Source organism: Numenius arquata, chromosome 3 (assembly GCF_964106895.1).
Source record: "Numenius arquata chromosome 3, bNumArq3.hap1.1, whole genome shotgun sequence".
Lineage (NCBI taxonomy): Eukaryota > Metazoa > Chordata > Aves > Charadriiformes > Scolopacidae > Numenius > Numenius arquata.
The window spans coordinates 76408635-76430269 of NC_133578.1; the positions used below are offsets into that span (position 1 = coordinate 76408635).

General features: G+C 47.7%; 1 protein-coding gene across 1 annotated transcript; it reads right to left on the reverse strand.

Moving 5' to 3' along the window:
• Positions 1-1726: 1726 nt before the first annotated feature.
• On the reverse strand, positions 1727-19407 carry EEF1D (eukaryotic translation elongation factor 1 delta). Its single transcript, XM_074144730.1, has 11 exons — positions 19048-19407; positions 18697-18978; positions 18134-18630; positions 16026-16149; positions 14083-14151; positions 5684-5780; positions 5384-5486; positions 4575-4626; positions 4359-4535; positions 3186-3380; positions 1727-1826 (listed from the first exon to the last, which is right to left on the reverse strand). The coding sequence occupies exons 1-11, from the start codon at positions 19405-19407 to the stop codon at positions 1788-1790; spliced, it is 1995 nt and encodes a 664-aa protein (XP_074000831.1). The 3' UTR covers positions 1727-1787.
• Positions 19408-21635: the final 2228 nt, after the last annotated feature.

Genomic DNA, 21635 nt, shown 5'->3' on the forward strand with positions numbered 1-21635 from the left:
ACGTGGCACCAAGGATGGCAGCACACAGGGGACACGGGACACACATGGCACCAGGGATGCCGACACACCAGACACACATGGCAGCGGGGATGGGGACACGTGGCACCAGGGATGGCAGCACAAAGGGGACACATGGCACCAGCGATGGTGACACACAAGGCAGCGGGTGTGGTGACACACAGGGGACACATGGCACCGGGGTTGGCAGCACACAGGGGACACGGGACACACATGGTACTGGGAATAGTGACACACAGGAGACACGGGACACACAGCACTGGGAATGGTGACACGCAGGGGACACGGAACACACATGGTACTGGGAATGGTGACACACAGGGGACACACGGCACTGAGAATGGTAACACACAGGGGACACGGGACACACAAGGCAGCAGGGATGGCAACACACAGGAGACATGGGACACACATGGCACCAGGGATGGTGACACACAGGGGACACATGGCACTGGGGACAGCAACACACAGGGGACACAGGGTGCCAGGGATGACAGCACACAGGGCACAGCAGCACACAAGGGACATAGGACACACCCAGTGCCAGGGATAGCAACACACAGGGGACACAGGGCACAGGACACCAAGGATGGCAGCACTCAGGGGACACGGGACACACATGGCACCAGGTATAGCATGACACAGATGACACATGGCACTGGGGATGACATCACACAGGGCACAGGACACCGGGGATGGCAGCAGACGTGGGACACCCAGCACTGGGCACACACAGCCCCAGCTGTGCCAGCACCGGGCACCTGGGACACTGGGGATGGCAGCACATGGGACATCAGGCTCCTGGGACACTGGACATCCAGGACACATGGCATCCCCAGCACCAGGGACACTGGGGATGGCAGCACATGGGACACCGGTGGCTTAAGGGACACATGGCACAGGGAGAGGGCAGCACACTGGAGGACACAGGGGACATGGGCCATAGCAGGAGAAAATATACAGGACACTGAGCATGGAGAAGTGTAGTACAAGGGACATGGGACACCAGGGATGGCAGCACGCGGGGGACAAAGGCCACTGGGGGTGGCAGCACCTGGGACCAGACCTACAGGACACTGCAGGCTCAGCACTGGGGACACATGGTCCCACCACCAGGCGCATGGGACTCAGGGGATAGCAGCACACGGGACAAGAAGGACACAGGCCACCAGGCAACAGCCAGCAGGGCTCTGGGGGTGACAGCACACCCCACACAAGGAGTCCCAGGTGAAGGGGACCCCCCAGCACACCAGGTACCCCAACACCGGGCACAGGACTTGCACCCGGACCTTGGACTCCAGCACTGCCGCACGTCCCTACAGTTAGAGATGCCACCTCCCCTTTCCACGCTCAAGCCACATGATGGGCTGAAGTGACCCGGAGCAGGATATCAAGAGCAGGAAGGGGAAACAAGGAAGGAAATTCAGCCCCAAACCAGCTTCCTGGTGGTTTATACTGGTTTGGGTTTTTAATAAAGCCTGACCGGGGCCTCCAGCTCGGGGAGAAAAGTGAGTGCAACCACCCTCAGAGCAGGCCACTGGGACAGGAGGTCCCTCAGACCTTCATTCCAACCCAGAAACGTAGGTCGCCCCCTGCCTCAAGACCTTTTTTTCCTTTGACGAAGGGGACAAGGAAGGGAAATATCCCCAAATCTCACGACATCACTCTGGAGAAGTCACACCCGGGCGAGAAAAACCACCATCCAAGCTGCACTCCCGAGCTCGATCTTTTATTAGTTACAGTTTCAGAAGGGATACAGTTTTTTGCTTCTAGATCTTGTTGAAAGCAGCGATGTCAACGCTCTGCACCTGGAAGAGAACAGAAGCAGCAGCTGGAGGTCACCAGGGTGTTTTCAGACATTGAAAACCAGAGAAAACACTCATGAATTGGGATTTCTTCACAGAAAGATCTTCAAACAGATCAATCACGGCCCGGGTCTCTCAGGCCAGGTCCCCAGCTGGGACAAGAAGACCTTTAGGGACTGGTATTTAATACACAGTGAGACTGGGAGCTCTATGGAGCCCACACATCATCTGGCAGAGGGCTGGAGCTTCCATCGTTTCCACAGAAGGATGGGGATGGAGACATCTCCTCCAGCTCCCAAGGTTAACCCTGTGTGCGTCTACCCCAGGCTGGGTGTAAAAGAAGGGGTTCCCCAAAATAACACTTGGGTGGGGGCTGGATGAGCCTGAAAAATGGCTCTGTGAGATATCTCCATAAAGATATAAAATACGGATTTATATATACAATATAAAGGATCTCAAATGGTTGTGCCACCATCCAGCAAGACCTGGACAGGCCAGAGAGTTGGGTGGAGAGGAACCTCATGAAGTTCCACCAAGGGCAAGTGTAGGGTCCTGCACCTAAGGAGGAATAACCCTACAGACCAGTAGAGGTTGTGGGTTGACCTGCTGGAAAGTAGCTCTGCAGAGGGGGACCTGGGAGTCCTGGTGGACAACAGGTCATCCATGAGCCAGCAATGTGCCCTTGTGGCCAAGAAGGCAAATGGTCTCCTGGGGGGTACTAAGAAAAGCATGGCCAGCAGGTGGAGGGAGGTCATCCTCCCCCTGTGCTCTGTCCTAGTGAGGCCACATCTGGAGCACTGGGTCCAGTTCTGGGGACAGGGAACTACTGGAGAGAGTCCAGTGGAGACTACGAAGATGATGAGGGTCTGGAGCATCTCTCTGCTGAGGAAAGGCTGAGAGTCCTGGGGCTGTTCAGCCTGGAGAATAGAAGACTGAGAGGGGACCTCATCAATGCTGAGCAATATCTAAAGGGTGGGTGGCAAGAGGATGGGGCCAAACTTCCCAGTGGTGTCCACTGACAGGCCAAGAGGCCACAGGCACAAACTGGAACACAGGAAGTTCCATCTCAACATGAGGAGGAACTTCTTTACTGTGATGGTGCCAGAGAGAACAGGCTGCCCAGAGACAGCATGGAGTCTCCTTCTCTGGAGATCTTCAAAACCCACCCAGATGGGTCCCTGTCCAACCTGCTCTGGGTGACCCTACTCTGCAGGGGGTTGGACCAAATATCTCCAGAGGTCCCTTCCAACCCCCACCAGTTTGGGATTCCATTTGCCAAAATCTGCAAAGTGAAGTTCAAAATGACCCCGCGGGTCAGACACCACTCAAGGATTGGTTACACAGCTCGCTGAAAGGACTTACGTAGTCTTCAAACTTGGTAATCTCCTCCTCCAAGATGTCAGTTCCGACTTTCTCATCCTCCACCACGCACTGGATTTGGAGCTTCTTAATGCCATAACCTACTGGGACCAGTTTGGAGGCTCCCCACACCAGGCCATCCATGTGGATGGAGCGGACGCACTCCTCCATCTTTGCCATGTCGGTCTCGTCATCCCACTGGGAAAAAGAAAAAAAAAAAAAAAGAGGGAAGTAGGAACTTTAGTGTTTTCTTAGATATCACCATTGGCCCCCAAGAGGGACTTCAAATTCAACACTGCACCCCCTCAGTACATTTCAGCTGATCCAAGTCACCCTTTTCTCTGGGGCATTTCTCTCAGATTTATGATCTGTTTGGTTTTTTTTTCTTCAAAGAAAAGGGCTACTCCTGCTCAGGGGAACCTCAGTAACAGCCTGCACTTGCCACGGGGCAAGGACACACAGGCTGCAGATCCCAGCTGCCAATAGCCCACTTCACTCTGACCCCTTGGTTTGGAAATCTGCAGGTTCTACTCGGCACTGGTGAGGCCCCACCTGGAATTCTGTGTCCAGTTTTGGGCCCTTCACGACAGGAAAGACATTGAGGTGCTGGAGCGTGTCCAGAGAAGGGCAAAGAGGATGGTGAGGGGTCTGGAGAACAAGGAGAAGGGTCTGGAGAACTTCTGAGGAGTGGCTGAGGGAGCTGGGGGGGTTCACCCTGGAGAAAAGGAGGCTGATGGGAGACCTTCTCGTTCTCTACAACTCCCTGAAAGGAGGGTGTAGCGAGGAGGGGGTTGGTCTCTTCTCTCAAGGAACAGGCGATGGGACAAGAGGAAACAGCCTCAAGTTGCGCCAGGGGAGGTTTAGGATGGATATTGGGAACAATTTCTCCAATGAAAGCGTTATCAAGCATTGGAAGAGGCTGCTCAGGGCAGCGGTGGAATCAACATCCCTGGAAGGATTTAAAAGCTGGGCAAAAGTGGTGCTGATGGACATGGGTTAGTGGTGGTTTTTATCAGTGTTGGATTGATGGTTGGACTTGATCTTTAAGATCCCTTCCAATCCAGATAATTCCATGATTCCAGATTCACCACTCGGATGTAGAAGCGAGAGGATTTACAGCCTCCTGGAGAATAAGACTCAGCCTCACTCAGGAGCTCCCCCCCTTCAGCTACTCACTGGTTTCACATCCAGAAGGATCGAAGACTTGGCAATAAGACCCGGTTTCTTGGCCTTCTTCTCCGCATATTGACGCAGCCTCTCCTCCCGGACTTTAGCAGCCTCTTGGTCTTCCTCTTCGTCGTCACTACCAAAAAGGTCGATGTCATCATCATCATCTTCCTCCGCAGCAGCTGGCTCAGCTTTCTTTGCCAGTGAAGCTGAAGGGAGCTCCACCTTCTTGGAGGGAACGCTGAAGGGTTCCACTTTCTTCATTGGGGTGACATGTATTCAAGTTTACATTAGGGAAAAAGGGGAGAAGATTAACCTGAAGTTGAATCAGAAGCTCAGGAACAGAAGTCTACATTGCTCAAGACCACCAACATGGCCCACACCATGTGCTTTGTGTGAAGAATCAGCTCTTGGCCATCAAAATAGGACATTCGACCAGATGGACCTTTGAACTGGTCCAGCACAGCCTTACTCAGAGGAAAAAACACCACATCGCCAAGAGCTGATCCTTCTCCTGAGGGCTCCAGATATCTAAGACCATAAGAGTCCAAGTGGGACAGCAGTTGGGAATGCAACCAAGCATATTCCCCTCGCACGAGGAGTGGCCCACGTGTTCTGTAGGCTTTATGCAGAGACCACCAACATCATTGGTAGCACGTCTTCCAAGCTACAAGAAGAATTCCAACTGATGCCACGTATTCAGCTCCCACAGAGCTTTCTCAAATTAAATTAAATAATTCTTATAGGGGACACATATATAGGAACTCCAAATTTCCACAGATCTCCAACAGCTCTCCCAAGCTGAAATCTCTAACGTAACTTCTTTGCTTAAGTCTTAGGGCAGGAGATTCCTCTCTACAAGTAGTTTTTGGGAAAAGATGATGAATCAGCTGCCAAAACTCCTGGAAAAGTTGCCACAAACTCATTCTAACTATGAATATCTCTCCTTTTTCAAAGGGTCAAGAGGTTTCAGGAATAACCCGGCACTTTGTGACTGTAAAACCTTCAAGAACAGCACTTTGCTGAGGCTCACCTGGGTTGGAGGAACCGGTGAGGGCTGGTGGGAGGTAGACGACTTCTCCAGAGCATTCAGGCGGCTTTCCAACTTGAAGATGGCCATCTGAAGGTCTGCAACAACTGTGAGAAAAGGGGAAAAAAAAACGTAAAATAACCTTATCTTGTAGGCTCTGCATCAGCTCTCAAGTCAGGACAAACTTGCCTCTGCTCAAAGTGGGGCTTTAAAACCAGTTGCCCCAGTCAGAGGGAAGGCTGCAAAGCTTCGATCAAGACACTAGCACGCGGCTCACCCGATGCCAGAAGATTCTCCTACTTACCACTGCGAAGGTTTTGATTTTCTACCTCCAGGTGAGAAATTCGGGACAGGAGTTCATTTTGGTCACCGGCAGGTCCAGAAGAGGTGGCGCTGGCGCTCTGCAACAAGGAAAAGCAAGATGAAACCAATCCGGTCACCTACTCCCGAGCTCAGCGGTTCAGCGAAGCAAAGCAGAGTCATGCCTTCAGGGAAAAAGAAAATTTGAGAGCTAATCAAAGAACAAGGGCGTTTTCTCTAAAGGCTTTATAAAAAGAACATACTAGTTCTATAGAATGGAGCAGGGAACGTATCTCGAGAAATTTCAGCTGGCGCTGAAGAGCAAAGGATCGAGTTGTTCTTTGCAGTCTCAGATCACAGATTATCGCTAAACGCACAAAAGGTTTGGGAAATTTCACACCGAGTCTCTTAAATGGGGCAGTTGGTCTCCTCTTACAGACAGACCGAGGCACAGAAGTGACCTAATGTCACACAGCGAGTCACTGTGACAGCTGGAAAGAGATCCCGGCATTTCCATACTCCCACCCTTCCCCGGTCCAGCCTTTAATTCCTCTCAAAAACATCTTAAACCCTGCGTTACCACATCCCGAGGGAGCAATTATACCCATCCAGCTTCATGAGTATTTGGTTTAACAGCAAAAAAGAGCTTTTTTTTTTTTTTTTCCCCCCCCTAAGGAGGTGCTTATCTATGAATTCAAATCAGGTAAGGGAAAGAAAATCACAGGCCTTCACTCTTTGCATTAAGTGTCATTTATAACCGAATATAACAATAGAGGAAATAATTTATAGTCTTTTAAGTGCACCCTGCACATAATTATAAGGTGGTTCTCGGTTGCAGCTGACGTGCTTTTGAGATCTCAGCAGTCGCTCAAGACGGAGAGAGGGGAAATAGAGGGGTTAAGATGAGGAATACGTGGCACAAGGAAAGCAGGTTTGGGAGATGTCTGGCCCTGGGATGGAGCTGTGGGAGCTGCTCCTTGCAGGAAGGTCTAAGAGACCCTTCTCCACCCACCCCACAAAGGGACAGGGGCCAAATGTCAAGAGCACCATGAAATCCATCTCCGATGAAGCCTTTATGCTGGGATCTACAGTCCCCAAGCTGGGAGAGAGACCTGAACATCCTGCTGCAAGATCCTGTTATATCAGGTGAGCTACGACCAACGTGCCGAAGGACAAACGCTTCTCATGGTAGGAGAGGAGAAAGAGATTCTCCTTCTCAAGGAAGGAGAACTTGGTCCATCCCTCCGAAGCACGGCTGTCCTTGCCCTAAAACATCCTCTAAAAATCATACAAGCAGCTCCACCCGAGCGTGGGGGACTTACAGTTGAGCGGCCCGACTGCCTCTTGTGACGGGCAGAAGGAGTTTCTTTGCTACGAGGAGTTGTCTTCTGCTGCAAAGGGCAAAAGGTTTGGGGGACATTTGGTTCACCACGGAAGATAGAGAAGGATTTCACTCATGCTGCAAGAGGCAGTCCAAGTGCAGGAAGCAGATCCACATGCAGGACAACGAGATACGGCCTCACACACTAACTACACACCAAACAAAGCCTGCAGAGAAACATTTCTCCATGAAATCTGCCATCTTTCTCGTTAAACATCTCAGCGCCTGCAGAAAGGTCACGCAGCTGGGTGGCAGAACCAGACTGAGATGTCTAGAGCATGGTCTCACTCATCTCCACATCTGTAAAATCACAGGGGGGGCAGTTGCATGCATTAGTGTGTCACACACCAGGGTCTCTGCTACCTCTCCTGTCATTAGATAAAATCTAATTCCTGACGGATGCAGAAACACATGCAAAGTTACCAAGACTCTTAATGAGTTTCCAATTACCGCTAATATATCTCTGCTAGAGATCAGTAAAGCAAGACAGCACCAGTCTGCACTGACAACTTGAAGAGAAGACACAAACTAAAGGTGAGATGAACTCTTTGCCTGACCTCTTCCTGTTCTACTCACACCATCAGGGCCGAGGTCAAGGTTAATTCAGTGAAAAGCAAATTCTGGCAATAAAAGCACTTGATAGAATCATAGAATGGTCTGGGTTGGAAGGAACCTTGAAGACCATTTCATTCCAACCCCCTGCCATGGGCAGGGACACCTCCCACCAGACCAGGTTGCTCCAAGCCCCATCCAACCTGCCCTTGAACACCTCCAGGGATGGGGCAGCCACAGCTTCTCTGGGCAACCTGGGCCAGGCTCTCACCACCCTCACAGCAAAGAGTTTCTTCCCCAGATCTCATCTCGATCTCCTCTCTTCCAGTGTCAAACCCTTCCCCCTCATCCTATGGCTCCCCTCCCTCATAAAGATCACGATCAACCACAGGAGCTGTGTCACCTGCAAAGAGATACACAGCTTGGTTTGGTTTTTTTTTTTCCCCCCTAAAAAGCAGCCCTGCTGATTCAGCAAAGCAGCAACCACCACAGACATTCAGTAGTTTGAAGCCCTGGTCACGTTTTCGAGCCAAAATGCTGAAGGCATTTCTCCTCCAAGTTAGTAATAACCACTCAAAGATGAGAAATGTAAATAGAGGCAGTACCATCTACCCTGCACCCTCATCAGCCGCCATCCTGGAGCCTCACAAGGAACAGATCAGCCTCGCTCCTCCCTGCAGTCGCGCAGGAAAAGCATCTCCAGTTTGGCAGGACACCTCCAGCTCCAGACAAACCTGCCAGCCTTGGGCGGTTGTGTCATTCGGGGGAAGTTTGAGGCGAAAAATCACAGCTATTTTCCCTAAACGGGCGTAGCTACAGCTTGCAAGAGTGAAATGAGAGGACTTGGGAACGCTCTGCTCTGGCTGAAGCTGTTCTCAACAAGTGAGAGCGTGGAAACATGACATTTTATAGAATCATAGAATGGTTAGAGTTGGAAGGGACCTTAAAGATCATCCAGTTCCAACCCCCCTGCCCTGGGCAGGGACACCTCCACTAGAGCAGGTTGCTCAAAGCCCCATCCAGCCCGGCCTTGAACCCCTCCAGGGATGGGGCAGCCACAACCTCCCTGAGCAACCTGTTCCAGTGTCTCACCACCCTCACAGTAAAGAATTTCTTCCTAATATCTAATCTGAATCTCCCCTCTTCCAATTTAAAACCCTTACCCCTTGTCCTGTCACTACATCTCCTGACAAAGAGTCCCTCTCCAGCTCTCCTGGAGGCTCCCTTCAGATATTGGAAGGCTGCTATGAGGTCTCCCCGAAGCCTTCTCTTCTCCAGGCTGAACAACCCCAGCTCTCTCAGCCTGTCTTCACAGGGGAGGTGCTCCATCCCTCTGATCATCTTCGTGGCCCTTCGTTGGACCCGTTCCAACAGGTCCATGTCCTTCCTGTGTTGAGGACTCCAAAGCTGGACACAGTACTCCAGGTGGGGTCTCACGAGCGCAGAGTAGAGGGGTAGAATCACCTCCCGTGACCTGCTGGCCACACTTCTCTTGATGCAGCCCAGGATGCGGTTGGGTTTCTGGGCTGCCAGCGCGCGTTGCCGGCTCATGTTGAGCTTCTCATCCACCAACACCCCCAAGTCCTTCTCCTCAGGGCTGCTCTCCAGCCATTCTCCACCCAACCTGTATTTGTGCCTGGGATTGCCACCTCCCAGGTGCAGGACATTGCACTTGGCCTGGCTGAACTTCATGCAATTTGCACGAGCCCATCTCTCAAGCCTGTCCAGGTCCCTCTGGATGGCATCCCTTCCCTCCAGCGTGTCGACCGCGCCACCGAGCTTGGTGTCATCAGCAAACTTGCTGAGGGTGCAGCAAGTTTTGTTACTGCAACAGACCTTTTAAGTTCTGTAAAATCCTAAAATAAGAATCTAGCCGTGTATTGCTGTTAGATGCTGTTTGTAAAGCTTTGTGTAGCACCCAGGGAATTGCACAGAGCAAGGCAGAGCTCTACAAAGCACAAACTCCTTCCCTTTTCGCCCTTCCTTTGCCAACTTAGACTGAGCCTGCAGGTGAGACTATATGAAGGTTGCAAATAACGATAACGAAGCCCAGCGGAGAGGCAGCATCCTCAGCGGGGCATTAAATTATGGAGCCGCAGCACAGATATTTGGGTGGCTTCGTGTGGAGTCGTCTCACCTCTGGGATTTCTTAGCTGCAAGTTGCTGCTGAGGTCCTGGCAGAAATGGCAAGATTAATTAACAACCTACGGGTTAAACACCCACCAAATTCAGGTGAATAGTTCAGCGCCGTGCAGCTGGAGGAAGGGATTCAGCAGATTACGTATGCTAAACTAATCCTAAACCAGGATTCACTTGCTCCTCCGTGCTGTATTTTTCACGCCTGTTTAAAAATTGAGATTTTTAAAAGGGGCTCAGAGACACGGCACAGCATTAAATCAACACCCTGTGGAATTCCAACATTATTTTGCATTAAGAGATTAAAAGTCTTCACAAATCAGACCAGCCCTTTGGAAACCTGTAACCTGCGTAAAAAGGTATACGAGACACAAAGCTGAACTAAAGCTCCTAATTCTGGGAGGTGCTCCAGCCCCGCTTTCAGAAATTGGGGAAAAATTGCTTTTATGAGACTGTTTTTTCCCCCCCTGAGGTGAGAACGTTTTAAGGTTTTAGAGACATGACCACCAGCCTAAGCTACAAGCTGCCTACCGTGTGTTTTTTCCTATGCACAACCAAATGCTATTTCCTCTTCTGAACTCGAGAGGAAGCTGAACACAAGTGTTTGTAAATTTTATCAAGGACAGTAATTCAAAATCCCAAATAAGGCAAGTTCCAGAGCATCACTTCGGTCCCTTCCTGCACATTGTCTCACAGTCCGAGTTCTTCAAACCTTTGTTTTTCCTAAGCCTAAGCCACAGTTTTTACGCTGGACCCACATTAGCGATGCACTAACGAGCGCTGCAACCTATTAGAAATATTTTGCATAGCAGAAACACTCAAAAAGCCCAAAATCACACCAAGGCCTGCGTATAAATTTAATCATCCCAGCAAATTAAAACCCTAGGACTTCTTGCTTATGAAGGGCAGAAAACAGAATCCAGCCTCAGCGGGCTTTCCAACATCTGGCCCTGTCTCTAGTTTGACTCTCTACAATATACTTTAAAAAAATCAGAGACAAGACTGAGTAATGAAGAAAAAGTTGGTAAAAGTTACATTTTTTTTTTTTGGATAAAGATGTGAGTGCTTTGCGAGCTCCCTGACCAAGCTCTTACCTGTAGTTTGTCCAGACGGATTTCTAGGTATCAGCTGAAAAGAAATTTCCCTGGACAATTACAGGTAAAAATCTCTTCTTTCCCCTGGTGTGTCAGGGACAACCAACGGGCACAGCCGGAAAGCTGGCCCTTCCCTCACTACAAGTAGTATCTGGAAGTATTAACCCTTTATCCAGTTATCCAGTTAAAAAGAGCATGAAGATTTTATGAGCTCAGAGATGTGATGTGTAGGTTTTCCCAGTCCAGAGCTCTCAGAGCACTCACAGCTTCCTCCAAAAAATAAAACCCTATTTTTTTTTGCGTGCAGAGATCCACTACCCTTCCCCTCGGGTGGGTTTACCTGAGCTCTGGAAACGGGGAAAGTTTAGGTCAGAATACACAGAATATACTGTAAGGAAATGATGCTGGAAGAACTAGACCAAGACCAGCAGGATGGATCCTGGCTGGTTTCCTACAGAAGGTGTGACCGTTCCTCGTACACGTATTTCTGAATTTGGCCTCCAAACACTTTAGCAACATCAGAAGAGCTTTCCTTGTTTGAAACCCACAAAATACAGAAGCTTTGTAAGAGGGATTTGGGGCAGAGAGGGGAGTAACAGGGCTTCAGATTCCCAAACCAGCTGCCTACGCGGTGACATCCCTTTCATTACAGCCCCCAGGGAGGGTTTAGGAAGCGAGATTTTAATCACCCACTGTTGGATTTGCTTTTGATCTCAGACAAATCAATATTTCCCATGTCTCAGGTCCCCAGCTGTAAGATTTCTCTATGCCACCAGCTGCAGTACCGCGCACGTTAACAACTTTACATCTAGGGAAGCATTAAGGCGATGGAGCAGAGGTCAACCGGAGAGATTTGGGTTAAAAGCAGAGATGAGCATGCAAAAGCGGGATGACAGGTATGTGCAAACAAATGTTTCCAGCCTCAGAGCTTTGTACCCGCCTTTCGGAAGGTACAAATCACTGCCTCGACCTTTCTAACACTCGTTCAAGCATTTGAGAACACCAACATCCAGCCCAAGGAGATCTGAAACCAGCCTTGGCTGAATTTCACACTCATCTTCCAAGAACCAACTCTTCACTTGCTACGTCTTTAGGCTCCTGACATTAACTCAGGTGGAAGGAAAGACTAAATCCTGACTATAAAAACACGCGTCGCTGTTATTCTGTAGATCGGACAGGATAAATTTGGGGTAATGAAATATAAAACCAAAGTTTAAGCACATTCTAAAGTCAAGCCTGCTCTACAGCACAGCTATCCGAGATTAAAAATGATCCTTCAGAAGGAAAAGTTACAAAAAGCTGGAATTTCAGACTCTTCTCTCAACAGCTCAGTCTTTTTAACACACACAGACACAGTTTTAAGGCCCCATGGCTCAGTCCTGACCTTAAATCCTTAAACCAAGCTTTCTTCAAAGGAACAAATGAAAACCCAGCAGATCAATTCTTTATATTCAGCACTAACCCAAACAAGTGCCACAGGGGTGTGAAACACTCTCTATTCTCAATTTTGTGTTCTGGTTTTGGTCCGGTGCTTTGCCAGTTTCCCCATAACAGGACCTGGACAGTCCAAATTTACGCTCTTCTCACACAAAGAAGCTCTTTAAGAGGAGTCAAAGGTCAGGGCAAGAAACTCTTCATCTTTGGCAAAGCACAGATTATTCTGCACGATGAGAACAGGCCTTCGGGGTAGACCAGCAGCACCAGTATTTAGGGTTTTCCTGCCCCTATTCACCACATCCAGCTTCTTCTCCTGGAGGAGGCAGATCTTGGAGGAAGCAGGAACCTCACCCAGGTCTTTCCAAAGGCATCTAACACTCTGTACAGAGAGTTTTCCAACCCTGTTGGGAATGGGGGGCTCATTTCCCCACATATTTGCCCTAAAGTCCAAACTAGAAGTCTTTGACAGGGGCCAAGAGATTCTACTCAAAACCCGAACGTCTTATTTCGGATCTGAACTTAAAATGACCCAGTTCAGGAAAATCTTCCCTGAGCTGTTGGCTGAAATACTGATGCCGAAGCAAGAAACCAGCACTAAAAAGCAAGTATTTTCCTCAAGATATTTTGGGTTGTTTTTAGTATTACTAAGACGTTCCAGCTTTCCCTTCATTCCCATGCTGTGTTGTGGACCGCTAAATCTAACCAAAGCCAATTTAATCCTTTCCCACTATCCTTTCATCACATTTGCCCCGCTCTTCCTGCATCCACGTTCCCAGTGCGATATCGAGGATCTTGGATCGCTCACACGAGCGGCTGCAGAAGCTGCTTTTGGAATTTGGAGTTCACCAGTCGCAGTGAGACCACCACAGGGAAAGCAATTAGCCTCAAATCCTTCATATTCACCCCAAACGTATGGCTCCTTTCGGCTTGTGTTGAGGAATACGAAATATTCCCCTTGAGAAAGGCTCGATTCCCTGTTGTTGTGCTGATCTAGATAGAAACTCAGGGTGTTAATACCCCAAGAGGGAGCTGTGAGGCCAAATCAATACAAAGGGATGGATACCCTCAGATGGAAGATACGTAGTAGTCCCGTTGCAGAGGTAAGAAATCAAGACACATGGGCTGTATTTCATGGATTTTCTTCACTCACAAAACCAGTCCACTGAAGATCTGTTTCCTATTAAAAAATTAAGTTTTAACAGTGCTGTCTGTACCTCTCAGCACTAAAACACCTCCAGAAAGGATGGGACTGAACTTCTACAGGATGGTCCAAGATTTAGAGCTAGTAGCCAAGCTGAATTCCCTGGATGCAGCGGATGGAAGATACCATTTTTTTGCACATACCCTAACTGAAAGCAAAACAGGAAAGAAAAGGTGGCAGCTCAGTGTACCCCAAGAGAGACAGACGTATTCCTGCTGGCAGCTCAGTGCTTTGCCACCCAGCAAGGTCATTTTACAAGCAACTCAGAATTTGTTAGATAAGACTCATGGGAACATTCCACCAGGAGAAAAAGAAAAGAAAGGCAGAGTTGAAGAATTTTCACCTAAATCCAGTTAGTTTCTCAAAAAGCACTGCAGGCCAGCAAGCAGGTAAGCAGCATGCGCTCTAGTAGTAACGGTGCTCGTGAGTGGATGGAGCTCTGCTGGTGGTACACAGCGCTGCACACCTTAGTCTTCTCCTCTAACTTAAAAATAAGAAGCCACACAATCTATGAAGTGGTCACAGCGGAGGTTCTGTGAGATGCACCACGGGCTAAAAATGGTTGCAAGGTAGCCAGCTGGTGAGAGAGCTCGGGTACTCACTCCGGCCAGCGATTTCTGGATATTCTCCCTGGCTCTGGCAATGTCGCGTAGGATCGTGCTGGCTCCGTTCTCCTGCAAACAGCGCAGAAAGAACCAAGATTTTTTTTTTTTTAAAGGAAAAAAAATAAAAAAGAAACATGGGAAACTGGTCAGGGAAATTTAAAAAAAAAAAAAAAAGAAAAAAGGGGGGAGTAAGAATGGGGGAGGGTTCCTTTCAGTGATTCAGCAAAATTAGCCTCAAGGATTGGATCTAAATCAAGCAGCACCGACTGCAATCCCTGGTCACATCAAGGCCACGTGCCCAGAAGATCATCCAGTCAACAGCTTTTCAAATTCTTCATTATTTACCCCGAACGGTTTGGAAAGCTGCCAGCCAGGCAGAGGGTTGGAGTCACTTCAGTCCTCCTTTGATATCTAGCTTTAGACAGCTCTTTTTTTGGAATATTACCTGTCATTGTATTCAGGCAAGAAGTGACAGCCCTAACTGAAGTCTTTTATCCAGAGAGGCATCACCCAGAGTACATTTATTTTTCCCCCCATCCTCCTGCTGCTGTGCCTTAGCCTGGATTTGGAAAATTCCCTTCTTAGGGCGCAAATTCAGATCCCACGATCCATCCACTCCTCACCTCTCCCAGACTGCGACCCCAACGAGCAAGATCTGAGAAACAAAACGGCCCACAGGCCAAAAAAAAAAACCCCAAAAAAACCCTGTGTCAAACAGACCACAGAAGAGCCACAGCCTGGACACATCTAGGTGGACGCCACTTCCAGGTTGCAGGAAGGTTTTAAGGAACGTGGATCTTTTCCCTTATCAGGGAAGTGGCCGATAAACCGCTGCAAAATCTTCACCGGAGCCTTCACACCACCATTTCTTCCCTGGAAGCTCCTCTCGTGGCACGTAACAGTCTTAACTGTTCTTTCTAAGAGCACTGCAGAGGTTTGCAATTTAATATCTACTTCAAGCGCTTATCTGTAGCTTCTAATTTTTAATGCAAGTGTCCTAGGTGCTGTGCCACCACTACAGGAATAGACAGGGTGTGCCTAGAAGCTATTACTTAAGCCAAAAGCTTCCCTTTAAACACTTGCGAGACAGCCATTTAAAACTCTAAGCAGCTTTCTACACAACCAACCAAATGCATAAGCAGTTAACAGCTCTTTACGTAGCAGGAAGAGGTTACGATAGCCCTGTACCTTTAAATAATCATAATTTGGGGCTAATATTTAAGTTTGAACTACTTCTGCTCAGGTGTGGTTGCTTCCCCTCCACCTGATCCCCCGCAACTCACCAGTACCGTGATACCATCGTCTACAGGAGCATCCTGAATCTTGCAGGGGGTACAAAGAGAGGAAAGGAACGTAATTTCTAGTCTAATTTGGAGCCACGGTGCCTCTCTAAACATCAAGCATCTCACATATACCCAGTATATCCCTTGCCAAGGGAAGTTTGGCTGCTCCAGAACAGAATCTTCCCTGGACGAATGGAGACTGGTCAATTCTTTGTGCAGCCCAGTCAACAGAATCACAGCTTTTGGGGCTTGTGGCTCAAACTGTGTGTCCCCCCCCGCCCCATTAGATCCCAAATAGCATTTGTGCCTCGCCACAGCAGCCTGGAAAGATTAAGAGTTAACTGCTGCAACCTAAAACTGGTTCACCTGTTGTTACAAGGGCATCTGGTCTTCCAGTACACTGGGAGCACTGGAAAAATTTTTCACACTCCACAGAAGATGGTCTTTCAAAAGGGGTTATACATTGGGGCAGGCTTAGAGAGCTCCAGAGAAGACCATCACACATGGAAAAAGCAGCACCCAGAGTGGAAATAAGATAAATAATCCTGCACTAATAAATAGTGCACGTCCAGGTGGATGGTGTCCTTCTGCCTGCCCTGTACTGGCTCTTAAAAATCTCCGGCGCTCAGAGAAACCCCGTCTGAGAACACGCGTTACCTGCTGGCGTGAAGAGCTGCCAACCGGCCCGTTCATCTGCTCATAGTATCGTCTCTCGGCATCGTCGTACTTGTACTTGTCAAACCAGATCTTCTCGTGCTTAAAGTAGTCGACTGCCATGTTTCTGCAGAAAGGAAAAAAAAAAACAAAACAAACAAACAAAAAAAATAAAAACACCAAAGTGAGTTCCTAGAAGTACTTAAGGTCAGTGCCTCGCAATGAGTTTGTCACAAGAGCGTGTTCTCGCCCCACAGAGCTGTGCCTGCAGCTCTCTGCTCGGCAGCGGAAAGCTTTAAGTAATGAGGATCCAATTAAGAAAGCAGGGCAGTCTAATCACACACCCCCCCGTCTGCCTGGTCTGACCCGTATTTAGTGACAGGGGATAGACGAAATCAGCTAAATGTTACCTTCTTCCACCAAAAAGCTTGCAGAGCAGGAAAGATCATGGTAGATACGTGGGAATCTGCTGCTAAGATGTTTTGGGTATGGGAATCAGAAAGGGGATAATGCTTTTAATTCTTATTTAAACGCATTTCAGTCTTCCTTGAACACAACTCAACGGCGTTGACAGCAGCTTTTGGCTGTCTCAGGGCTAGTACACATCTCTACCTGGCCACACCACGCTTCACTGGGTGTACCACCAAATCCTCCTATAAGGAACAGCCTGGGACAGGATCAACTCTGACACCAACAGCAAGCAGCCTCCACGAATCCAGATACACACAAAATTTACAACAGCAACACTGGTAACAGCCCACACGTCCTTTCGGAAGCTGCTGCAACCATTTAGAAATTAAAAATCAGCAGCAGTGAAACACATGCAAGGGACAGACACACCTGGCACCACAAGGAGGAACAGCAGAAAACACCCTAATGCTGCTGTGAAATGGTCCAAGATGTTTTTCTTCAGTGCAGCAGCTTCCAAAGCTTTATTTCTTAAATTGAAGGCAAATTATGGACCCCTTGCAACAGTAAGATGTGCCCTTATTTCAAGCCAGGGGACAGCTAGAGAGCTAGTATCAGTTTGAGGAGGTGAAGGCAGGGATAGAACATCGCAACGAGATCACACCATGACCAGGTTCCACCACACAACATGGACAGAGCAATACCAACCCACAAACCCTTTCCTTCTCAGCTCAACACCCTCCCAGTTCTCCAGTAAAAACACTTTCACAGAAGCCAACAGATGAGAATCTTGTAAAACAAGCACCCGTCTCATCTATCTGTTCAGAAGAGACCACCACACCATACAGGTCTTCTCCAGTGAATACCCAGCGCTCAAACCTCCAAGACCTTGCTTGAGCTGCCAACCGGTATCATTAATGGAGAATTCCATTAACAAATGAACTTATCCCACGTATTTTACAATGACACATAGACTTTCCTGGGAAAAAGGGTGAAAGGCATCACCAAATACCTAGTTCTGTCCAATTAAAGAGAAAATGAACCCACATAGGACAGGCTGAAAGGCACGTGACCTCCAAAACTTGTCTGTAACCCCCTACATCACCTCGTTCAGGACTCAAAAAGGGAGTCTTCTTTAAACGTTTCTCGTCCGTAAACTGCAAATTTTAACTAGGAAGGTCATCTACCATTTGAGAAAGAACTCTTCTTGCTCAGCTACATCAAATGAGCTGTAATCCAACAGACCTGTCCCAAAATTAACAGCGGCTGTTAATAATCAAACCACCTTCTCCCTCAACATAACAAACAGAGCACGTGTTCCCAACCAGACTGACGCTCTAAATTGTATTTCACTGCCATTCCCAAGCCTTCTTCAAACTGGACACCGGTAGCGACGCTCAAACCTCTCGCGTGGAGCTCAAGGACCAGCCAACCACCAACGTGCTCCGCAGGACTGGGGATAACCGCTAAGAACAGAAGTAACAGTAAGAAAAACGCATAGCAAAGAACCAGCAGCTTAACGTCTCAAACGCAAAGGGGAAACACCGCACGTTCTGCCGCCTCAGGCCCGGTTAAAACACACCAGTAGCTCCCTCCAACTTCTCACTTTTAGGGTTTTTTTTTTTTCTTTTCTTTTTTTTTTTTACATAATCCCGGCAGTTTTGCACGTGGTGAGTGTTAACCCCAGAATAAACTTCTCCTACTTCGTTTTTGGCGCAGGGATGTTGGAAGCAGCTGGTTGGGAGGGTTTTACTACTGCAGATTCCTGCGTTTCCGTATCCTCTCCCGCTCTTGACATTTTCAGAGCCTCGGCCGCGTAGTATCGGGACTCGGCCCTGTCGTACGTCGGCTTGTTAAGCCACACAGTCTCACTGTCCTTGTGCAGGAAAAAGCTGGTAGGCGGAGGTTGCTCAGCATCACTGGGAAGCGGAGAGTTGGTGGTGACCTCCACGTGTTTGATGCCCTTTTGCTTTTCAATGGCGTGGTCCTTCCCGTCCTCAGGGTTCTCCTTCCCGTCCTCGTGGTGGTTCTTGGATGGTTCGGGGCAGCCGCGTTGCGTCTCTCTGCCTTTGCCCGACGGATGACCATCAAACATGTTCTCATAGAAGCTCTTCTCGGCACCGTCGTAGAGAGGTTTCTCCAACCACACCTCCGACACGAGAGCCTGCAAGGTTGAAAGCTGGGGCTTCCCGTTTACCGTCTGGTGTTCAGAGCTAGGCAAACCGGTAAGGAAGGAAGAAGAAGAATCAGCAACGATGTCTGGGGCTAAGCTTGGCGTAGCAGGAGTAGGCAGGGCCGTGACGTAGCCCTCATCCGGCGTTCTCAGCCCAACGTTGCCAGCATTTGACCCCACAGACGGGATGGTGAGGACGTTCGGAGGAACAAAGAACTGAGATTTTTCAATAAACCTCTCCTCGGCCTTATCAAAGTCAAACTTGTTGACCCAGACACCCTGAACAACATGGTGACACGCGGACAGACTACCGTGGGAACAGGACAGGGCAGCCGAAAGCATCCTCGGCTTAGGAACATCTTGAACAGCTTTTGACTTGGCCACCAAAGGGGACTGCTCGGCCGTTGGCGCAGTCTCAGGTGCCTCCTGGATCTGAGAATCCACTAGTTTTTTCCTGTACAAGTTCTCAGCGTGATCATAGAAAGGTTTCTCAAACCACACGTGGTCGGCCAACAAACCAGCCAGAACGGAGTCTAACTTGGAGGCCGCATTTTTGGGTTTTGGAGAACGCTTCCGTTTCCTTTGTTTCTTCCCGTTCCTTGCTTTTTTTAGGTCTCCCTTGAATTCGCTCTCAACGGAGTCATCGTTGCAGACTCCGTTCACGGCCTCCACCTCCTGGCATTCCTCGGGGGCGACGGCAGCCAGCGTCGCTTCTCTTTCGTAGTGCAATCTCTCCGCTTCATCGTATTTGTGCTTGTCTACCCAGACTTTTTCTACCGGGCAGGGAGTTTTCCTTGTCCTCATCTTCCAAAAAGTGGCAGCATTAAAAGATAAGCACAACAATGTAGTTGAAGCAAAACTAAATAAGGCAAGAGCATGCATCAGATTTTAGTCATTTTAAAGTAATACCAGAGCGTCGAAAGGTACCGCACCATTATTATTCACGGTAAAGAGCCTAAGCATTTAGTTCCTTTATTATAAATTTTAATTCAAAGCAATTAAACTGCCTAAACGTGTCCAATTTCTCGAGTTAAAATGACCTTCCTCCTAAAATACGAGTATTCTGCACATTCCAATTTAAAATAAAGCCCTGGCTCAAAGCACTTCAAATTACACTTTCTAAGACAACTGGCAAGGAAAAAAGCAAGATATTGTTAAACTCCCTGGTAATATAGAAGATATTTTCCCCACTTAGTAAATTAGTCCTTAATTACTTGTTAGATATTTGGAACTAGGCACTGATTTAAGAAGACAAGCTAAAAATAGAACGATGGCCCAATTCTTGAGTGTGTTTAGAGGTCGCTGCTTACACCTATTTGTGTTTTACCACTAAAAAGCCAGCAGAGGGAGCTGACGGAAAAACTATGACTCAGTTTTGCTTTAAAACCCCAGATACCGGCAAATTAGAATTGACCAAGAGCTGGAGATCTCATTAATTTAGCTTCCCTAGAAAAATCTTCTAGTGAAATGAAAAATATTGCACCTACTTTGCGTTTCCCCGCTCTAAGTAATACCTTACTAGGAAAAAAATAAATCAGTTTTAAGTATGTGTAGATTGGAAATGGTACAGGAAATACCTCTCCAAGGACAGAATTTACTGTTCTGCTCAAATATCTAATGAGCAGGCTATTAAGTCTCTTCCAAACACTACATGGTCAGGTCCCTGGAGTTAAAAATTCACATACAGCTGAAATAACCTCCAGACCTCAGTCGACGGCTTCCAGTTCCAGCCGTTCTTGCAAGATTTTTCAAGCCTCAAATCCGGGGCTTGACAAACCAGTGAAAAAAAAAAAAAACAAAACTATTATAATAAGTAAAATTTGCCTTTTAAAACTTTTAATTTTTTTAATAGTTTAAAATATTAAAGCAATGCATTGCTATGTTTAAATTAGAAAAACCACTGTGAATTTAAATTATAAAAGTCTACAAAAGTAGATTATTAATTTTTTCCCCCTTATTGGAGTTGTGAAACTGCTCTTCCACCAGCTGCTGAAAATGCTGGGACAGAGCTAAAAAAAAATGTTTAATACCTAAATCGAAGCCTATTTCGAAGTCTTTATTTTACTTTACACTCTTCTCTTGCATTTTACACCAGTTATGGAGCAATAAAACACTTCCTACTGCAGAGAACTAGAAAGACATCAGTGCTTTTAATAACCAATTAATTTACTTTTTACCATTAACACCAAATACACCCCAGTTGGAAACACAGGCTCCGCAAGGTAGGAGCAACCAGTAATTTGGGTTTAGTCACCGGGATAAGTTCTACTACAGCTTCCATGACGTCATCAAGCAGTGACAAATGACATCATGGGGACAGAAGAGCTGCCAGTGCCACTAAAGAACCTGAATAAGTTATTTTGAGGCACAAGGATAAGAACCTGCTGCAAAAAAAAAATAAATCAAGGCAGCCTCATACTCCTGATCAACTCAGCTGCCGGACAAATAATTTTAGATATTTTAATATTTTTAGGTGGCAAACAGCATTCCCCTTAAAAAAAAAACAAATCTTTAACAGATTTAAACTAATTTAAATGGGATTCTTGGAGGGTAACATCAAGATGAGGCAACGTCTGCCAGGGCAAAGCCTGCATTTCGGTCATTTGGCAGACAGGAACGGATTAAACGATGCAAATTAAAAGCTTTGCGCACAAAGGCACATCCTGCGGTAACGCGCCAGCACAAAATCCCCAGGGAAAGCAAAATGCACAACTGAAACTGCGTAGGAGAGGACAATACATCTGAATTTTTAGGTTATTTAGGTCGAAAAGGACTCCTAAACAATAATTCAGATTTCTGCATTTGCATTTTCTGCTCTGCTCCACGTTCACCTTCATTTGAGTTATCCCCAAGGAAAAAAAAAAAAAGCCTATTTTATAAGGGAATAAAGCCTTCGATGAGATGATTTATTGAGAATACGTCATTCACCCAATGCAGGTGTTACCAAATTCTGAGGTTATGACTTAAAACTATTTCAGGAAGAATATCCAGTGGGTTTAACAAGAAAGCCGGAAAAAAAAATGACTCAGTGC

Coding starts and splice junctions, on each gene's coding strand:
- EEF1D (XM_074144730.1), bottom strand. CDS start 19,407: ATGAGGACAAGGAAAACTCCCTGCCCGGTAGAAAAAGTCTGGGTAGAC. Junction 18,979..19,047: donor ACTTGTACAGGAAAAAACTA/GTGGATTCTCAG, acceptor TTGGTGGCCAAG/TCAAAAGCTGTTCAAGATGT. Junction 5,781..14,082: donor TCCAGAAATCGCTGGCCGGA/GTGAGTACCCGA, acceptor TCCTTGTTGCAG/AGCGCCAGCGCCACCTCTTC.